Below are 20,475 nucleotides of genomic sequence, written 5' to 3' on the forward strand. Positions count from 1 at the left end.
GTGTAATATTGCAGGCACCACTCTGTGGAAATGCTTTCCATAAATAGACCAAAGTGAGGTTGGAAAAATCAGTGTCTGTATGAAAGTTCACTGCAGAGTTTTTCTTTTCTGAATAGAAAAGCATTTTTTTCTCCATGGAAACATTATATAGAGCTTAAGAGGAGTCTACTTACTGCTGGGAGCTGTGTTTGTTCTCTGCTAAGGACACCCTTGGGAACACAGGGAAGAGGATTCTTATCAATTGGTTTCTTTCATAAACAGAAACATTTTATGTAAAAACCTTCAGCAACCCTTCTCCTTTATGCTTTTTGGGCTTGATAAAGATGCAGAGGGCATTGGCTAGTATAGAATATATATGAGTGTTGGCTTATGCAAGTGCATCAATGGCTTCCTCAGGATATGCTCCCAGTCACCTGAGTTTAGCCATTTGATTCTATGTCCTGTGTTGTGCTTGCCAGACTAAAATATTTTCTTCCTTTTTTTTTAAATATCTTCCTTAAATTTTGCAGAGTGTGTATATAGTGTTTATTCAAATGCATGAAAAGAAGAGAAGACCAATTTAAGTTATAACATTGCTGTGTTTTCACCTTTCCCCTAAATTGAATAGAGGTTTATCTATTCCAGATAGAAGCACTAAACTGGAATTATTAAGGATGTAAAATATTTGTGCTAACTTTTACCAGAAGATTGTAATATTTTACAGGCTCTTTGTCTTTGCTGTGTGTTCTCATCTTGGAGTATGCTGACAGTCTGATTCCTTCCCTGAGAAAGGGTGGTTTCTTTTCTATTAGTTTTCTTTTAAAAAACAACCTTATCAGAATTAAGAAATTAATCTGTATTAGCACTGAATATCCTTTATTGCTTGCATCTGTCTTCAGCAGGTGAATAATAAGCAGCAGGTGAACACTTATTGCAGTGTTCAGGCAGGCTGGACTTCTCAGTTATGGACCAAAGCGCAAATTTTCTTTGTAGGTGCTGGGAATCATAGAATGATGGCATATCAGGTGGGAAGGGGACCCAGGGATCATCCAATCCAAACATTCTTGGTAAAAGCTGTCTAGACAAGATGGCCCAGCACATTCCAGTTGTATCTTAAGAGTGTCCAAAGTTGGGGGATCCTACACTTCATCAGGGAGATTATTTCAAAGCCTGATTTTTCCCATTATGAAAAATTTTCCTCATGTGTCTAATTGGAATCTCTCCAGGAATAATGTATTGATGCCTTAAGTTTTAGCTTTCATATTTCCAGATTCTGTGCTGCTTTAGGGCGTAGCTCTGAGCTTCATATTAAGTGTTAGCATGTTCTCTTCACAGGGTAAGGTAGACATAACAATCCTTTTCCAGCTTGAGACCAAGGACAACCATTACAAGCTTCAGGCCCAAAAAGTATAAAAAACAGAGAATTGGAGAGAGCAAACAACAAGGATGGGACTTCATAAGCTAAAGCTACAACTGGACAATTAACTCCAATATGCAAATGGGCCAAAACTTACAAAAGTGTGAAACCTCATGACTGGTCGTCCATTTTGTGACCATTGTGGGTCCATCTTAGGTGTAGCCCTGGCCAGGCTCTTGTTCTGCCCAAAGTGTATCCTTTAAGGTCTTTTAATAAATACCTACTTTATTCTTAACTCTGTCTAACCTCTGTTCTAGGTCAGCCTTCTCAAGGCTTCAGTTCAGTCTTCTTTTTTCCTGTGTGATTTTTTGTAAAAAGTGAGTATCTGAGTTATTTGTTCCTTTTAAATACTGGAACACGGTGATATGGTCTCCCTTGAGCCTTCTCTTCTGAAGGCTGAACAGCCCAGCTCTCTCAGCTTTTCATCATATGGCAGGATTCTCAGTACTTTGGTCATCTTTTTAGTACTGTCCTTGTTTTTCCTGGTTGCTTTCCTTGCTGCAGCAGTACATTGTTCACTCACACTGAGCTTGTTGTCCACCAGGACCACCAGATCTCTTTCCACAGAGCTGCTCCCTCACTGGGTAGATACTGGTTTATGCTCCACTCCTGGATTGTGTTTCCCCAGGTGCAAGACCTTACATTTTTCTTTGCTGAGTTTTGTGATGTTAGCTCACTCTTCCAGCATATCCAGGTCTTCCTGCAGGGTGGTTCTCTTTCCAATGTGTCCACTTCCCCACTGAGTTTGGTATTGACGTCAGTCTTCATCAGGGTACACCTGACCCCTGATCTTGATCAAGTGATGTGCATCACTTGATGCAGATAATCTGTGAAAATACTAAACAGCCTTGAGACCAGGACTGATCCCAGGGGGGACCTTACTTGTGACAAGCTGCCAGTTCTAAAACTACCTATTTACCACTCTGGGCTGTAGCACATTGGTTTCTCTAGGAGGAAGCGGTGGGAAACCATATTCAAAGCCTTGGTGAAATGCAGGTTGACCATGTCCACCACTTTCCCCACTTCAACTGAGCAGATTACTCTGTCACTGAATGCCAACAGGTTTGTCACCTACAATTTGCCTTTGGCTAATCCATTACAGCTTTTCCCAGTCATGTGCTTCATCTGACTTGTGGTAGCCCTAGGAGGATTTGTTCCATAACTTTCCCAAGACCTGAAAGTTAAGATTGATGAGCCTGTAATTTTCTGGATCCTTCTTTTAGCCATTCTTGTAGATGGAGTTGACATTAGACTTCTTAGAATCTTCTGGGATCTCCATGACTCCTCAAAACATTATGGAGAGCAGCCTTGCAGCGATGTCAGCCAGCTTCTTTGACACCCTCAGATGGATATTGTCAGGGCCCAGTGATTTGTACGGGTCAAGCTCCTGTAGTACTTTTTATATCAACTCCTCCTGCACTGATGGTGGGTGGGTGTTTTCATAAATGTAGATTCCTGTTCCCTAGACCAGGCACTCAACAGTGCTAGTGAAGACAGACGTGACAAAAGTTTTGGGGACTGCCACATTTTCAGTGTTATTGATGACTAATTAACCTTTTCTGTTTAACAGTAGGACAGTTTTTAGTTTCTATTTCTGCTTGTTGTTTAGGTACCTGAAGAACCCTTTCTTGTTTTTTGACATCTCTGTCCAGTTTCAGCTCAGTGTGAGGTTTTTACTTTTTAAACTCTATCTCTGCACACCCTGGAAATGCCCTTGTATTTCTTGATGGATATTAATCCACTTTTCCTTCTCCGATATGCTTCTCTTTTGGTTTCTGAGCAGACTCAGAAGCTCACAGTTAAGCCAAGGGAAATCTTTTGCTCTGCCAACTTTCTGTATTTTTAAAGGGGATAAACTGGTTTTGTATTTCCAGGAGAGCATGCTTGAAACACTCTAGCTTAGTTCCTTTATCATCCATGGAAGCTTTCCATGGAATGCCTCCTAACTGACCTCTGAGCAAGCTGAATTTCGCTCTTCTAAAATCTAAGACCTTTCCCTTAGTACTCAGCTTCCATGTGCTCAGCCAGATACCAAAGTCCAACAATAAGGTGATGACCACAGCCAAGGCTATTACTGATGATACTACAAAGCAGGTATACTTGGTTTGTGAGTAGCAAGCCCAGCAGTGCCTCATTCCTGGTTGGCACGCTTAATGTTCATATGAAGAAGCAGTTCCCTGCGCATTCCAGGAACTTGATGAATGATACCTGAGCTGCTGAATTGTTTTTCCAACAAATGTATAGGTAGTTGAAGTGATCCGTGAGAGTCAGGTTCTGTTGACCTAAAGCTTGCTTTAAATAACACAAATATTGCTTTTGGGGCCATACCTTCTTGACTGGGAGGTCAGTAGCAGGTGCCTGCTCTATGATCCCCATTGGAGACAACCATTTTGATCTTGACCCAAAGGAATTCAATAGGGCTTCCACAATCACCACAGTTGAGTTTTATACATTCAAGCTTCTCCTTGACACAGGACATGACACCTCCTCCTTTTCTTCCCTGTCCTTATGTGACAGCCTGTAGCCATCCATCATGGTCCTCCAGTCATGTAAGTTGTCCCACCATGTTTCAGTTATTCTTACTTTCTGACCGGGCACAGAGCTCCGGTTCCTTGTGTTTGTTCCCCAGGCTGCATGCACTGGTCTACATACACTTGAGATGGTTGGTTGGTCTTTTGTTTCTCATCTTGGAAGGCAGCTAAGGAATGTTTGTCCTTGCTGTGGTTGGCCTGGCTTATTACCCACTTGGTTGAAATAGCATGAGTATTGCAACTTTGGACCCCATCTGCTAAGTCATTCAGTTTAAAGCCCACCTCACTGTGGTGGCCAGCCTGTTACCAGAGATTCCCTTGCCTCTTCTAGACAGGTGGATCCCATTTCTCCCTGACACACTAAGAGTTATTGAAGATTGTCCAATTGTCATAAAAGCCAAAACCCTCATGACTGCACCAGCCACAAAGCCAGAAGTTGACTTGCATTATGCTTCTAGTTTTGGCTTCATCTTTTTCTCCAAGTGGTAAAACAGAAGGAAAGATAACTTGTACACCGATACTTGTTCCTTGCCCTCTCAGGGTTCTGTAGTCTTCCCTGATAGTGGCCCAGGTTCCAGTCTGCCATGTCATTTACGCCTACATGAATGAGTAGCATTGGGAGAGTATTGTGTGTTTGTGATGATTTTTGGCACCCTCGCAGCAACATACCAGTCCTTAACTCCTGGAATGCAGCACACCTCCAGTGGCTGTCAGGCTGGCAGATGGGTGCTTCGGTGCGCCTTAACCCACTATGAGTGTTTCTTTTCACTGCATGCTGCTGGTGCAGCTTTTCCTTGCAGACCTTGTACCTCATGGCTGTAACAGACTGCAGCTGTTAAAGCTTCCTATGTGTTTTTGGTGGGAATACTGGAGGGTGGGGATTGAAGCAGAGTCCTGCTTTTGGTCATCACCAGGATCCAAGGTACCTCCTTATCTAAGGTGTCCACCACAAAAACCACTTACCTTGGTCCATCTCAGCACCTCTAATGCTGCACAGCCTTTTAACTGTTTCCTGGCACTCATGATGCAGCAGATCATCAGTCTGTGCTCATCTTTGATAGGTCACCTTTTCTCTGAGAGAAAGGCCGAGGAACTTGTTGTAACCTACCACCCATATTGAAGTCTCTTTCCTTACTAGTTCTATATGTCTGGAAGCATCAGAAGCTTTCTCTGTAGAATTTTTAAGTTTAGCACAGCCTGGTTTTCCCTTCTTCAGTCAATCAACAATATGCTTGGTAATGGTCATTTCTGAGGCAGGTGTTGACATTTGTATTATATTAATGTGGTAGTTTGGAATTTTAGGGAAAAAAGTAGAAAACACCCATAGAAGTGATTTCTCTGAGAGAGGCTGCTGGGAGTTTCTTCTCTGCTTGAGATCAGGCAAATAGCTGACCAGTTCTGAGAACTGACAGCATTTTGCACTATTGAATAGTAAGATCACCTTTGTGAATACCACCTTTTAAAAACTCAAGCCCGGGAACTTCACTCTCTTTCTTTCCAGCCTTGAGAGGTAGCAGAACTCTGATGCGGTTGGCCTGCTCCCCTACAGCCTGTGCAGCCTGGGCGAGGCTGTGCCAGGCAGGGGATGGAGACTGTGGGGACCTGGCCCCAGGCTGGGCCAGGCTGTATTGCGGTGCTGGCTTCTCCGGGGAAGCCCTCTGGGTCCCATTGCAGCAGGGTGACTGAAGCTCTTCCCAGGGGGCCCCCGGATAGCTGCGGCCCCCCGCCCCCCCCCCCCCCCCCCTTGGCCTGTGCAGACGACGCCAGGCCAAAAGCAGTCGGCTTTCTCCCAGTGGCTGCCGAGCTGAGAGAAAGCAGCAGCTCAGCCTGAAATCTGACACCATGACTGCTTGCGCGGCCTGGGCAAGATTTAACCCTTTCACTACACAGATGAGACCTGCAGACTTTAATCCCCTCTTCAGAGAGAGCAAAGTGGGAGTGATCGACACATAAGAGACAACATGAAACATCAAGGTCAGTAAGAGGAGGAGTCAAGCCTCAGATGGAAGGAGAATGAGGAGATGCTTTAGTAAGGTGAAATATTCTTTTGGTAGGGCCATGGAGATGGACAATAATGTTCTGAAAAACTTCTTTAATTCATGAAAGTGTATGGGGGGAAATGAAGTACTCAAGCTGTAAATATAAGCAAAAGTATCCATTGATGAAGCTGAGCATATGGTGGAGTAGCTGTGATCCCATGAGATGCTGGAACAGAGAGAGAGAAGTGAGAGTTGATGAAGACCCTTTGCCCCAAGGGAGAGAAGAAAACCTCTGTTCCCAGAGATGATCACAGAGACAGACGAAGAGAGCCTTTTCCTTTGAATAACTCATCCTTAAAATAATTCCACTTGAGCTGATGGCCCATGAACACACCCCTGAGTGGTGTGAAAATGGGAGGAGAGGATGATGGCAGAGTTTTTTTCCCCCGGTAGCTGCCAGTCATATAAACGAAAAGCCACAAGAAAACTGTTTCTTGTGGAGAACTCTCCATGGAATGATAAAACTCCTCTCCCTACAGAGACGGAAGAAAAGACCATTGTATAGTTGGTACTGCTTTAACACTCCAGGTTTTGTCTCGATGTTGTCAATTGGGAAAGGAGAAAAGTTGTGTGGGAGGAGAAAAGGTTTCTGGAGGTTTTATTCTGGTTTCTTATTCTTGTAGTTCTGTTAATAAACTTTATTTATTCTTTTTAAGTTTAAAGCCTTTTTGCCCTTCTCCTAATCCATATCCCACAGTAAGAAATGAGTAAGTACCTTGGTGATTTTAGCTAGTGCTAAAATCCACCACCTAATTTGGTGCATTGGCCAGGAAACTCAAATTGGTAAATCTAAACTACTACAATTAACAAGGAAAATGTCATCTGGCATTCATGGAAGATAAAGACTTTTTCTTTCCAAAACTAATAGGGTCAGAGCACAGGACAGGGGATTATATACACCTTAAAATAATCGCACTTAGTGTGACAGCAGGATAACAATATACAAGATTGGATCTAATTCACCTATGCTATCGCAGCTTTGCCTTTCATTTAATACTTACTTCAGAACTCACCCTTGATCTTAATAGTCACCGTGGTGGCTTCCAGTAAGGGAAGTTTTTTTTGCTCAGTGTTGTGATTGGGAATGAAAACCTGTCTCCCCTGTTGGACTTATATCATATTAAAATAATATTGGTCTTGTTAAACAGCATGAGGTTGATTGACCTCTAGGCTAGGGGAAGTGTAAAGCTAACAAGTTAAATGCCATTGAAAACAACTGGCTAAATGATAAATTCAAACTGACCTGGTTTATGTATCTCTGATTTAAGGAAGAAATTTGGAGATGTCGGATAAGATCCAGGGCTAAACAACTAAAAGAGAAAGACTAAAATACTCAAGTTTAGTTGATTAAAGATATTCTGATCCTGTTTTTCTCTGGTGTCTTGACCTTACTAAGGTTCACTTAGTATGTAATGGAAAAAACAACCGGTTTGATATCAAAATACAGGAAATGCCTTCAATCTTGCCTGATTACAGTAGCAGCTTTTCTTCTGGTTTGTTGGGTTTGTTTTTTTTCAGAATACTTTCTGTGTGCCTGAAACAATGTAGAATAATAATGCTTTGGAGTCCTTTTTTTGGTGTGTCAAAGCAGAGCAGTTAGATGTCTGGCTTTTTTATGGATATGCATCTAGGGAGTTCTTGCACACATCACAGAGCATGTGATCTAAGGCATAAAAAATAAGAATTATAAGAGGGCATAACTTAAAAGCCTAGAAAACTGTGTGTGTGGCAATTCATCCATGACTGAGAAGACAAATAAATGCAGGTCTTTTTAAGAAATCTGCCTTAGTTTGACTTTCAACTACAGAAATGGAAGTTTTGCAACTAATTTGAATGAAATCTCTATCTGGAAAAAAGGAAGCTAACAAGCAGCTTGTACCATACTTTGTACACAAAGGCTCATATTCATCTCACCTAACTTTGGGAACACAACTATAGCTTCCAAGTCAGGATTCTACTTTTCCTGAAGTACATTTACAGTCAGTGGAATAGAACAGACTGCTTTAGGGAGCTGTGCAGCCCACATGTTCTGTGTGTCATCTGCTTGAAGATATCTGTAGAGATGGTCATGGAGGGAGTCTGGGGAAAACCATGGTACCTCAATTAACCTCCTATGACTTGTGGCACAAATCTAGTCAAAATCTTGCAAAATACAGGATAGAAAATTAAAGCCAGAACAAAATGTTTCAGAGCTCTAGTTACATTAATGTTCAAGCTAAATTTTGAAAATGGATGGAATTTGAGTTGATTGCCATACATATTTTAAATCTGTTTTTCCTGATACCTGTATAAGATAAAAGATCCTTTTTGTGGGTTATTAAGTTACAAGGATTCATTGCTGAGACAGCTCAATGAGAACTGCTACAGAAATGCAAAGTGCTACCTTGATATGCATGCATTTGTTTGGTGCATGTTTTGTAATCTGTATAAGAAAGCTTCAGTCAAAAGTTGGAAGGAGAAGAAGGAATTTCAGTCTTTTTGGTTAGACACAGAAACTGTGCCTGAAATGTAAGTGCTCTTTTCTTTCTGCTTGCAGGATTTTTATTATATTGTTCAAATTATAATGATTTTGTCATCCTACCTACTAAGGTCACTGAGAAAAAAAAAAAAAAAGAAAAGAAAAAAAAAACCCAACATTGCTTTTGGTTTCCAAAAAAAACCTCTTGAGCAGATCCAAACTTCATTATGGTGTCTACTGATAAATTTGCTTTCTAAGGTTCTGGTAATATTTTTTCAGAACTGAGTTTTCAAAACTTGATCTAACAAGCTTTTATAGCTTTTCCACTTTCACTGTCTTTCATCAAGTGGTTTTATGAAATAATTCTTAAGTAGTTTTCTTTAAAAGGATTATGGACATACATAGTAGGCACTTTGAGTTTGTGCTCCACCTGACCTATTGTTATAATACACAATCTTATTTTTATGTTGTTTGAGATACAAAAATAAGAGCACCTAACCTCACAGAGTAGCATACCACAGTTTGAGTTAGTCCTTGGCTAAGCCTGGGGACCTCTCTTGTCTTCAGCGAGATCACCAAGGTGTCAGTGAGGTTTATTGCTTTACATATTTAGCAATGACTTAACAGATGGGCTTTATAGTGGAGGCTGAAACAGTAAATATCATTAGCAGTAGGACAGATTTCACCCCATTGTTCCCACCCTGAATATGCAGACCAGTTAAGAATTTTTCCACTGAAGTTTTCAGGGAAAAAGTAAGAAAATAGTGGTTTAAACTGAAGTAGAGAGAATGAGAACAAAGGAAGAAAATCCCTGAGGAACCTACTGGTAGCCTTAATGTTGGGACACTCGGAAGGCTGAAGCGGGGGACCAGGACCTGCAACAGCTCAGCCCCCTGGCTGGAGCACCAGGCTGGAGGCTGTTTACCTTACTTTCACAAAAAAGCTCTGAACTGTTTGTGTTTTCACCCAGAGAGAAACACAAAGGGTTTGTAAAATCTCAAGAAGCCTTACAAAATTGGAAAATAATTTGGTATCCAGTTTGACTGCAAGTTTCTGAGGCAGATTGTTTGTCCTATGCAACAGCCTACTATGAAGCCAGGTCCATTTGTGGCAGTTCTTATTTGGTACAAAAATTCCAGGCCTGTGGGCCATGGGAAGGGAGAGTTGCTGCTGGGATCCTACAAAAAGCTTGTCTAAATCAAGTCTTTGGCAGTAAGCTAAGAGGCAAAATTGTAGTGCTGTATTGCATTCCATCTCAGACCCATGGAAAAATTGTTGCATTCCCAGGTGTGGGAGTCATGAAAGATGAGGTTCATTAAGTAACGTGATTGCTAAAGCAACCTTCTCTTGAAAGAGTAGAGACCACTCCCTTCTGTGCTTAGCCAATTTTAGAGAATGTTTTACATAATGCTTATTTGAACCTGTACATATTTCACTCAGGTTCACAAATAAAAATGTGAAAATAAGAAGAAAGGAAAAGTCATACAAAGGAAAGCTGTTAAGTAAAATATATTTATTTGCCTGCACATTATTTAAAGGAAACCCAGTATAATAAGATAAGCAGATCAAGCACAGTAATGTCCTAAGCTGTTACCGACAATTGTAATAAAGTTATGGTCAAAGCCAGTAGAAAGCCATATAAAGAAATTATTTTAAAGAAAATGTTTTTCTGCTATTGTAAAAGTCACTGGTTTCCTTAAGCTGCTGGAAATTAATATTAAGCCTTTGTTCAATATGTCATTAAGACATCAGTAAACAGTTAGGACCATGTAATACATACAGCCTTCTTTTCTGTTTTGGGACCTTGTTGACATGAGAGTTTTTTCACTGCTGGAGAGGTGATGTTGTACATCTGTAAGCATCACTTTTGCCTTATAGCTTACAGAGCCATAGACAGTGATCATGTGTTTACCTCCCTCTGATGTCTTTGGTGGGTAGATAGCAAACTGCTTTTTGCTACATCCCTCCTCTCATCTTTGCTACCCCTTAGTCCACAAATAATTTGTGCAAATGGCAGGGTGGTGGATGTTGTCTTATATAAGGAAACATGTCTGGTTTTTTAAAGTAAACATGCCTGACAAGGGAATGTCACTATGTTCACATTAAAAGTCAACACTTCCTATTTATGTCTAGACTGCTGTCCGAACTATCACTGTTTTCTTCAATGAAAATTAATTATAGTATCTCTGACTTTATTTGAAACCAAGTCTGTGATACTAATTCATCTGCCATTAGCAATTAATACACACTGATGCACATCAGAATAAGGTGGATTCACTTTATTCCAAACTTGACACTGGAAAGTAGCAGTTTTCAAGTCTGCACAGCAGAGTTTTCTATATATTACTGAGTACAACTCTATTACAGTGTTTGTGTCACAAACAATATCTTTATTCTTCGATGATATCAAGTAATGTAACAAAAACTGTGACAAAAACTGTGTATCATAAATTCAGTAATTACTGAATGGATCAACACAAAAACAACGCAGAGAAATTCCAAGATTTTCCGTTAATCACAGGCAAAACTGAGATATCCTAGAACAAAAGCAACAGAAGAATCTTTTTCTCCCTATTTGTCTCATTCAAGTTTTCCCCTCCTTCCTCTCTGCTAACACAAACTGCTCTACTGTCATGAATTCACTCACAAGCATGAAAAGTCCAGCGTGTCCCCTATTTTTTACTCCATAGATAAGGGTCGTCACTGGTAGAACATAATACCCAACAACACGACAATTATTGCCTGTTTATATGCTCAGTAACCTCAGAAAGTATGGGCTCCTTCTTTCCCCTAGAGGTTTTCAAATGGGAAATTATTATTATTATTATTATTATTATTATTATTAATATTATTATTATTATTATTATTATGTTTTCTTAGTAGGTATGGTTTGAATTTTCCCATTTATCTCTGATCTGTTGCAGAGGGAAAAAAACAGCCTTGCTGATGGGTTGTGACTAAAATACTTAGAGCAAAAAAGCATTCACTCTGCAAATATAGTCCCCTAATACATTTGTCCTGTTCTGTTTATGTATGGAAACTGAGATTAATTTAGTGAGATCTAATCACTAAAGAAGCTAATATCAGAACTTTAAAACTGTTGATTTTCTTCTATGTTTTCTGATTAGTTCCATATATAATTTCATCTTGCTTAGAATTGTAACCTTATACATCAGTTATCAGTATTTTGAGGACACCAAAGAGGAAATTTGTGCTGGGGACATGAGAGACCTGATGTTGTAGGTGAGCATCTTTGTCTCAGAAGCAACTTGGATACCACTGAGTAACTAAGAAAGTAATTCTAGGAATGTAGAAGTCTTACCTTAATTAAACAGATAAAAAAATCATCTTGTTGAAATTTCTAAGTGCTATGATGATAATATTGTCTTTAGTTATGAATTTCAGTAGCACTAGTAACTACAGAATGATTCTGATTGTTTTCTCTGTTGTAAGAAGTTTCCTTTTTACCTTCTGTGGTTTCTTGTGTGAACTGTTTGTCTATTTAAAACCTGCAGAGAGGATGTGATTTCCCATGCAGGGGAACAATGGCAATGATTTCAAATACACTATTGAAAGGGTTTGCTGCAGTGCACCACCAAAAAAGTGGTTGTTCAGTAGTTCCATACTTTAGGCTTTTGTTGCTTTCAAATCTTTCTGAATGTTGATCTTCTGTTGATGTTTAGTAAGGTACAATCTTTCATTTAACTTTCACCTTATAAATAAATATTCCTGCTTCCAATATTGTTATTTGTACATAATAATTATTGTGCTTCATTCTGTGAAATGTTGCTCAACAGTCAGCAGAAGTGGTAAAGTGGCCACTGTAAAGTTGTGATCATATTTCTGAGCTGCTTGATCTTGTTCTTCAAATGTGTGTTTAATTAGTCACTGCTGCTTACTGCCTTGAAAGGCTACTCTTAGTAATTGTTTGGCAGACTTTCTGATTTTACTGGTCCAAACCCATCTTCGTTGTTTAACTGCCTTACTTTCAACAAGAAAATGGTGTGATATCTAGTTGACACTTGTGACACACAGTGACACACAAGATGCTTATTTCTCTGGCTAGGTGAGAGTCAGACTTTAAGAACCCAGTCCTGTGAAATACTCATCCACTGAGCCTTTGGAGGAAGCCAAGGCACTCAGTATCTCATGGAACTCACATGTGGAGGAAGGAATGAGCATTACAGAAGTTTTCGCACATGTTACCTGTAGTCAGCCTGCTCTTCTGTTCCAACTTGCACAAACCTAGCTCATAATCCTGATTCTTTCTTGAGATACTGCCAATCATTCCAGCTTCTGAGGTGACTGTGATGCTGGCAGGTATGTAGAAGAGAGACTGAGGCTTAAATTTCTGTTTAAAGCTTTCTCAGAACAAAACCCACCTCCCAACAAAAAAAAAAAAAAAAAAAAAAAAAACAAACCAGCCGACAACATTTCATGCAATGACTGCTCAAGTCAGCTGAAGTGACTCTACAAAGTATGTTGGCAAAAAAACAAAGGAGAGAAACAGCTTAATGTAGCATTGCTGAATTCAAGAAATTGAGCATTCTCCTGGCTTAACTGGTTAGGTTGTTTGCAGTTGCACATAATTAATTACTCAGGTTGTAGGAACTCATTTTGTCAGACACACAGATGACTTTCTTACTTACTACAAAGAGAATGCAAAATGAGAAAAATAAGAATTTAATGGACCTTTGTCATTGAACTATCTGACACTGTATTATTTGGTATGTTCTTATTCAGAGGTAGACAACTGGCACCAAATCCAGGAAACAAATAAAACACGGAATGGATCAGAATGGAACAACCTGTACAGATGATTATTTTACATTCCAGATATGTCTGTGTACTTTACTTTTGGAGGAGTGGGAGAGCTGACTGTTTCTTGGAACAGTTCTGGGGAAATATGGGTCTAAAAGTTAAAGTTTTAATTTTTTTTCAGAGAGGCTGCTGATCTGGAAAGACATACTTCCCTGATAACTTTTTCTCTTACTTTTTCATTTGTTTCCTTTTCTCTGTATGTTTTGGTTGTTGGGGATGTTTTTTCCTGTGAGGTGTTAAATAGCACGTTATCCACTCCTACTCTCACATTTATTTATTTAACTGAGATTTATTTTTCAAAGTTGCAGAATTAGAGGGATTTGGTGAGATTTCTTGCTTTGGGGAGGTTTTTTTCTGGCTTATTTTTTAATCTGGAAACTGTAAATTTACAGAATGATTTTTGGTGCAAGCTTTTATGGACTATGATAATCTTGTGTGCCAGCTATGAATTTGGCAGAATCGCAGCTTACCTTTTAACCTCCCATATGTACTTTGACGGGAGTCATACTGCTGTTGTTTTAGCCTCTTCCAAATTTTTTTTAAACTCTGGTGCACTTTGTGATAACACAATTCTACTGGTATTACATTTCATTATTGCGTGAGTAATTAAGCTGATGTCCTCAGTGCCTTCAACAGAGTTTTGAAGAGGCTTATAGGCTTCACTGCACTGTTTTGGCTTGATAAAGGGGTGTACCAGATGCTTTTCTTCTGTCAATTAAGATTATAGTTTGGTAAATTGTAAAAGAGGTAAATTGACTTGTGCTTTTACAGCTAGGCTTAAAATTTCATTATCACTCTTTACAGGTAGAATTTAATAATTAGACTCTTCCTAGTTTTCTCTTGGCTCAGTTTGTTTATTCTGTTTTTTCACTGTCAGGTTAAATTTTTATTGCTAATTTCTGTGTCTTATACAAATTCTTAAATAAATAAAGAGAATGGTGAGTATCTTGTCCTTATCACTATGTGGTGCCTTATTGTTAATGTTTTATTGCTGTTGAGGTTTCACTTAGCTTAGGAGTTTCCTGGATTATTTACTATATCTCCATTCAAGTCCACAGCTGCCATATGGATGGCATTAAATGAAAGTTAAATTATTTAAGTCCTAACAACTCCAGTGTGTCACCTACCTAAATGGGGAAGTCCTGCAATCAGAGTTAAGATGTAATTTAAGAGTCTTCTCATAAACACTGAATAGTTAAAACACTTAATAAAGGTGGATCCATTTTTCTAAGCAGCCTCTTGAATTTCTTCAGTTCCTGTCATAATTATATGTATTATGACCTTTCTAGTCTGTTGTGATGGTGGCTGTAAGTGGTTCCAAGATTATATCAAATATAATTATACTTTGATTTCTCTGTCTGAATATCTTGACTTCTTGAAATACAGCTTGTATTCTTCCTTAGTTAAGAAACATCCAATATAAAACTGCACTTGGAAGGTTAAAAGCTACAGCTACAATCTTGTTTCCTTCTTCAATCTGCCAGAGCCTTACACTGATGATCACGTTATATTTGATGTTGCTATAGTCCTGTTTGAATGCAGGTCTTTTTATTGTAGCACTTGTAAAGGAGCAGTTTTGGGAAGGCACATGATTTTTGAAACAGGGAGCTTTGTTTTGTTTCTTTGACTTCTTGTAGGGGGGACACAGAGCCATTGATGCCTGTTTGCCCTGGCATCAATTCTCACAAATCACTTTCCAGAGGTAGGAAGAGGTGGTTACTTGAGGGTTTAAATGGTTATACGTAGGGGGTTATGTTGCAGCCAGCTGGATCTTGGATTATTTAGGAACTGCTGAAATTAATGATCTTAAGGAATGATAAAATATGTAGTCTGCTCCAAGGGGCCATACATGGGTGACCACTGAGGACCTGCAAGAGCAGCATAGCTAATCCAGAGACAGCAAAGTATGATGTAGGCGATATTGCTTACAATAAACATTTCTACAGCCAGAGTATAGTTCAGCCACATAAACCATATCTGACATAGCTAGTTTATGTAGGAGACAGTTGTTTTACAGTTTCTGAGGTAAATATGACTTTGTTGTGCCATGTCAGACACAAAACCACTTTGTAACATGTACATAACACAAACTATTTCTACATGCACAGTAAGTCCTCCAGTGCTTCCCAGTATCTGATTTGTAGCTGTATCATTGCAGATGTGCAGTGATTATGCAGACCTTGACTAGCAAGTCCACTGTGCCCCAGAAATAGCTGATTTTTATGTTGGCCTGTGTACCTGCTTGAGGAATATATGGTCAGCATGTTTAAAAATGTTTAACAAGTGTCAAAAGAAAAAAAAGGAAACACTAAAATCCACCTACTGAAATTGATATGAGAGGCAGAAAAGAACATTTCTAGGGAAATCCCAGCATATTGTAGCCTTGGACATGTCTACAAAAACTCTTAAAATACTACAGCCTTGGAAGGGCTGTTTAATCAATTAATGTGCATAAATGCTTCCACCATGTTTGGTGCCTGTGGTTCTGAAGGCTGGGATCTGATAGGGAGACATTTCTCTAGAAGAAATTCTCTCAGTAAAGTGACTTTCCATCCCTCACTCAGGTCAAATTTGTTGTCATAAAGGATTTTTGAAAAAAAATCCTCACCTTTTCATAGGCTTTTGGGATGAAATTCATTTACAGAGGCTGGCATGGGATTTTATTCCTTTTTCTGATTTAGAACTTGCCTACACATACACTTTTTTTTTTTTATCTTCATCAGTTCAACCTAAGGAAATTTGTCTGAATATTCTAGGAAAAAGAATTCTAATCAGAAAGTGTTGACAAAGTCACCTAAAGACATGTTCTTATTTTGATTCTCACCTCTCTATGCATTCATACATATAATACCACGTAGATATATTTAGATATATTTACCTATTTTATGTCTAAATATACTATGTATCTTTAATATACATCAGAGATACCTAAAAGCTGACACAGGAATATAAAAATCAAATGTTGCTTTGATGCACATGTAATATAAGTGGGGTTTTTTGGCCTTTGTTTTATGTTTGTGTTATTATTTCTACATGATGAAGAGGTTTTAATTGGTGGGAGGGTAGGGGGCAGTTAATTCAAGTGAGAGTTCTTTTATGTACTGACTTTCCACATCCTTTTGTAATTAAATCTAAGGCAAGTGGCAGATAAGTTAAATGGTACCTAGCATCTAGGTTGGATTATGTAATAACCATCAATTGTATATTTAGAAAATATTGCAGAGGGCAAGACAGCAAAGGTGGATATCCTTTTCTCAACCATATAATTTTGTCAACCCAATTTAATAAGCAGACATTTATGTGGTTTTGACACAAAGGCATTTGTACAACAAGTGATCAGAAACAGCTGCTAATATATGTTGCTTAACAATGAATTCAAAATATTCCCTTTAAATTATTTTTGAGCAGCCTTAAGCTGTAGAAAATAGTGCTCCTAAGGATGGAAATGTTTTTCATCCCTCTCATTTTTTTTTCATCCCTCAGAAACCTGAACTTGAATTGCTACTGTACATGAAGAATCAAATTCAAAGTAATCCAAGTTTGAAAATACCTATTGACTGAACCCGTATGCTAGAGTATGGATAAATTGGTACTCCTTGCTTAGTGCTAATGCAAAAAGAGAGAATGGCTTCACTGACCTATTCCACATTGACAGAATGATAGATTTGTAGGAAGCAAGAAACAGATCTTTCCCAAATTTTCTGATGCTACCTTGAATATATGAACACTGTGCTTTCATGCAGCTAGAGAGTAAAAGCCTTATAAAATGCTTGTAATTGTCTGCTTCTTTGTTTTATTGCCTTTAACTAGGTCTGTTTAGTGACCATTACCAACTTTTCATGCACACATGTGAAGGACAGTTTCTCAGTGGTGTTTGGGAAACTACTTATTTGTCAAATTCTATAGTTTATTATGAAATTCAAGAGCACATGATCAAAATTTGAGAGTTGATTTAATTTGAGGCCTTTGTGTTTCAGGGACCTGAAACTGGACAACATTCTTCTGGATGCAGAAGGCCACTGTAAACTGGCTGACTTTGGGATGTGCAAAGAAGGGATTCTGAATGGAGTGACCACCACGACGTTTTGTGGCACACCTGACTATATAGCTCCAGAGGTATTTTTTGCAGTGCACTAAGACTATAGATATTCTTATTCATCAGACTCTTACATGTGTAATTTTAGACACTCTTCACATGTAGATGAAAATATTTAAGATGCAGACTAGACTGTTGCAGTTGTGCTTAGGTAGTCTTGCAATGGTTACTCTACTGCTCACAAGCACTATTCCTTGATGATAGGAGAGTTTTTTCTAGTATTTGTTTCCTGAAATTATTTTTCTCAATTTGCTTATTTTTGACTCAGCATTATTATGATGATTTTTTAGCAGCATTTAAGGTGCTAGATGCAACTGAGTACTGCAATCTTAGTAATCTTTAGCAGTTATAAAAATGTTTTTATTTTTAGTGAGGTTTAAAAGAACATATTCATTCAGAAGAAACCATGTGTTTGGTGTCATTTTGTCTATGGCCATTGTGGGAATATAATTTTTTTCCTTTCTTTAAAATATCTGTGAGTGAAAGACACTATGCTTGCGCTGTTTCGTAGACTTGCACAGAAAGATGGAAACTAGATATAGGTGCTGCATATTAGTTGGCAACATTTCAAGATGTTCACTGAATTAAAGAAATAGCTGTGTGGCTTTTACATATCCTTGATTTTAATATTATGACGTGCATTTCAAAGTGCCTAAAACGAACCAATATTGAACTGTTATTCTGCTAGGCAGACTTTGTCTGCTCAGTTGAGTTAGTAACCTGTGCATCTATCCACTTGAACATTCAGTGTACAGTTTTAATTGAAGAGTGTTGTTGGTTTGTCTTTCATCAAACATGAATTTGCAGTGGGGAAAAGTGTTATTTATTATTCATTAGAGATAATAAATCATAAATCCATACTGTTAGTGTTCATCGCTGTCCAACTTTGGTAGCACAATTGATAAGGTGTGAATCGTCTTGAAATTATCATAATATAAAGGTGTGTCTTACAGAGGTTTGAAAAGTATTTCAGCATTAAAAGAAAATAAATACCAGTGTTGTAGTTTTGGCTTTTATGAATTTTTTTCTGATTCAGTATACTAATTGAGTCCTTCGACAAATTCTTTGAAAATTATTACTGAAAATAAAGCAATAATAAGAGCCCAGGAACTTTTACTGAGGCTTCCAATGTCTCAAGTACAGAAATTTAGCTCCTGCTTCTTTTTCTCTTGCACCATGGTGATATGTTTTAATTTCCTTTTCTTTAACAGTGTCTGATTTCCAAATAGTGCCCAGAACTCTTGAAAAGTATACATCTGATTTTCTGTATTTGGTGGCTATAAAATATAATTTTCTTTCAATGAAGAATGTGGTTGGGATCCAGATCTGTGTATCCAAATGTTAAACTCATTTGTGTTTTTATGTTAAGACTGAATTTGGTTTAATATTGGTCTTGATTCCCAGCTACGGCACTAAGCCCAAGCAGCTCACCACAGGATTTCTTACTGCACTGTTAAAGTGTTGTGTAAGGATTTGTTGCCATTCAAAGTCATTTTAAGGTAGCCAGTTTCACCTTAAGCAGGCACACACTCCCCTTTCCCTGGTTCCCTGTCATGCTGAACCAGTGCAGCCAAACTGCAAGCTTCTTTCCAGTGAAAAGAAGACAAGAATCAAACTTGTTCTTGGCACAACAGTAGTTCTGTAATACCAACTGCTACTATAAAACTCCATCATGCTGAACTATTGCTTGCTGCTAAAGATATTTGCTACAAGATTGAACTTGTGCTTCATGAGAAGCTGTAGCCAGTTTTTCCTGAAAACAAGCACAATTAAAGTGAATTCTACAGCCATATTTTGTGCAGTGGTTTAATGCTATAAAAGGAACATGAACAAAAATGGTTTTGGCTTCCTCCAGCTCTACCTAAAGGACAAGAATAAATCTCTCAGATTATCTCAATGCAGCATTAGAAGCTGGTTCAGTTTGGTTTGTTCAAGATAGAGACAAAGAAATGTTTCACATTTTCCACCAGTCTGTTTTGTATATATGATCTTTTTTCCCCTATAGTGTGACCTGCTTGAAACAGCTTGGAAGGATATGCAGCTCTTTTGTTTACTCAGGGGACTGATAAACTCCATCAGTACTTCTGAGAACAGCATCTCATTGACACTTAGCTGTGTTAGCGCAAATTGCATGGGTAAGAAACCCTGCCTGCTGTTACTGAAATAAGTGTATGATTCAGGTCTGCTTAGGCACTGGGGCATAGAAGGGCTAGATCATGCTGAAATAGCAAATGTGCAGCTACGACAGGTGTCTCACTTGTCCCTTCAATCCAATCTCTTTTTCTATGCTAGATCCTCCAGGAGCTAGAATACGGTCCATCCGTGGACTGGTGGGCTCTGGGTGTTCTCATGTACGAAATGATGGCTGGACAACCCCCCTTTGAAGCTGACAATGAGGATGATCTCTTTGAATCCATTCTTCATGATGATGTATTGTATCCAGTCTGGCTCAGTAAAGAAGCTGTCAGCATTTTAAAAGCAGTGAGTCTTCCATTACTTGCTTTCCTCCTCATGCGTTTTTGGGGGGTTGTTTTGTTGGGTTTTTTCCTTGATTGAAATTGAATTTGCTGAAAGTTGTTGAGAGCAGTCACCACTGGGAGTTCAAGCACAGTTCACAGTGCCACTGTTAGGATAATGGGGCCTGGGATAAATTACACTGCCTGTGGGAAAGGAACAGAATGTTTGTATTCCATGCAGTTGTACACTGAATAAATCTGTGTACTGCAGATTCATGTTTCAGGGAAAACCCAACCAGCTAGAACTGTGCTATCACTTTGACACTTTATATGCCGCATGCTCCCATCACTAGAGTGGGAGAAGTACTACATAATTAAAGAAGAAATGTTTTTTATTTAACCTGCTTACAAAATTTCCTGTCCCTTTTCCTTTCTTCCCCTGTCATCAAGATGGGAGACCTGATTTACAGCTGCATGTTCTATTTTACAGATCACATGATAAGTAGTCTTACTTTAGTGTGATTGTTTCTGTTCTCGTTGGGATTTTTCAGTATGAGTGGTGACTTGACAGCAACTTGTGTCACCAAATGCCCCAATTTTTTTAATCAGCCAGTTTGTGCCACTGGGCAAATTCAGTTTTTAGATTGTCTTTATAAAGTCAGGTTTATAAAGTCATAT

The 20,475-nt window shown here is 38.7% G+C and overlaps 1 protein-coding gene across 2 annotated transcripts in view; it reads left to right on the plus strand.

Moving 5' to 3' along the window:
* Positions 1-20,475, plus strand: part of PRKCE (protein kinase C epsilon) — a 288,604-nt gene that overhangs the window by 243,147 nt on the left and 24,982 nt on the right. For both annotated transcript variants that reach the window (XM_005523392.3, XM_088052704.1), the window contains exons 12-13: positions 17,223-17,361; positions 19,634-19,822. In XM_005523392.3, coding sequence (XP_005523449.1) covers positions 17,223-17,361; positions 19,634-19,822 — 328 coding nt within the window. The remainder of the gene's footprint in view (positions 1-17,222; positions 17,362-19,633; positions 19,823-20,475) is intronic.

Source organism: Pseudopodoces humilis, chromosome 3 (assembly GCF_049639895.1).
Source record: "Pseudopodoces humilis isolate 2021_Gansu_Grassland_sample_001 chromosome 3, ASM4963989v1, whole genome shotgun sequence".
Classification (NCBI taxonomy): Eukaryota; Metazoa; Chordata; class Aves; order Passeriformes; family Paridae; genus Pseudopodoces; species Pseudopodoces humilis.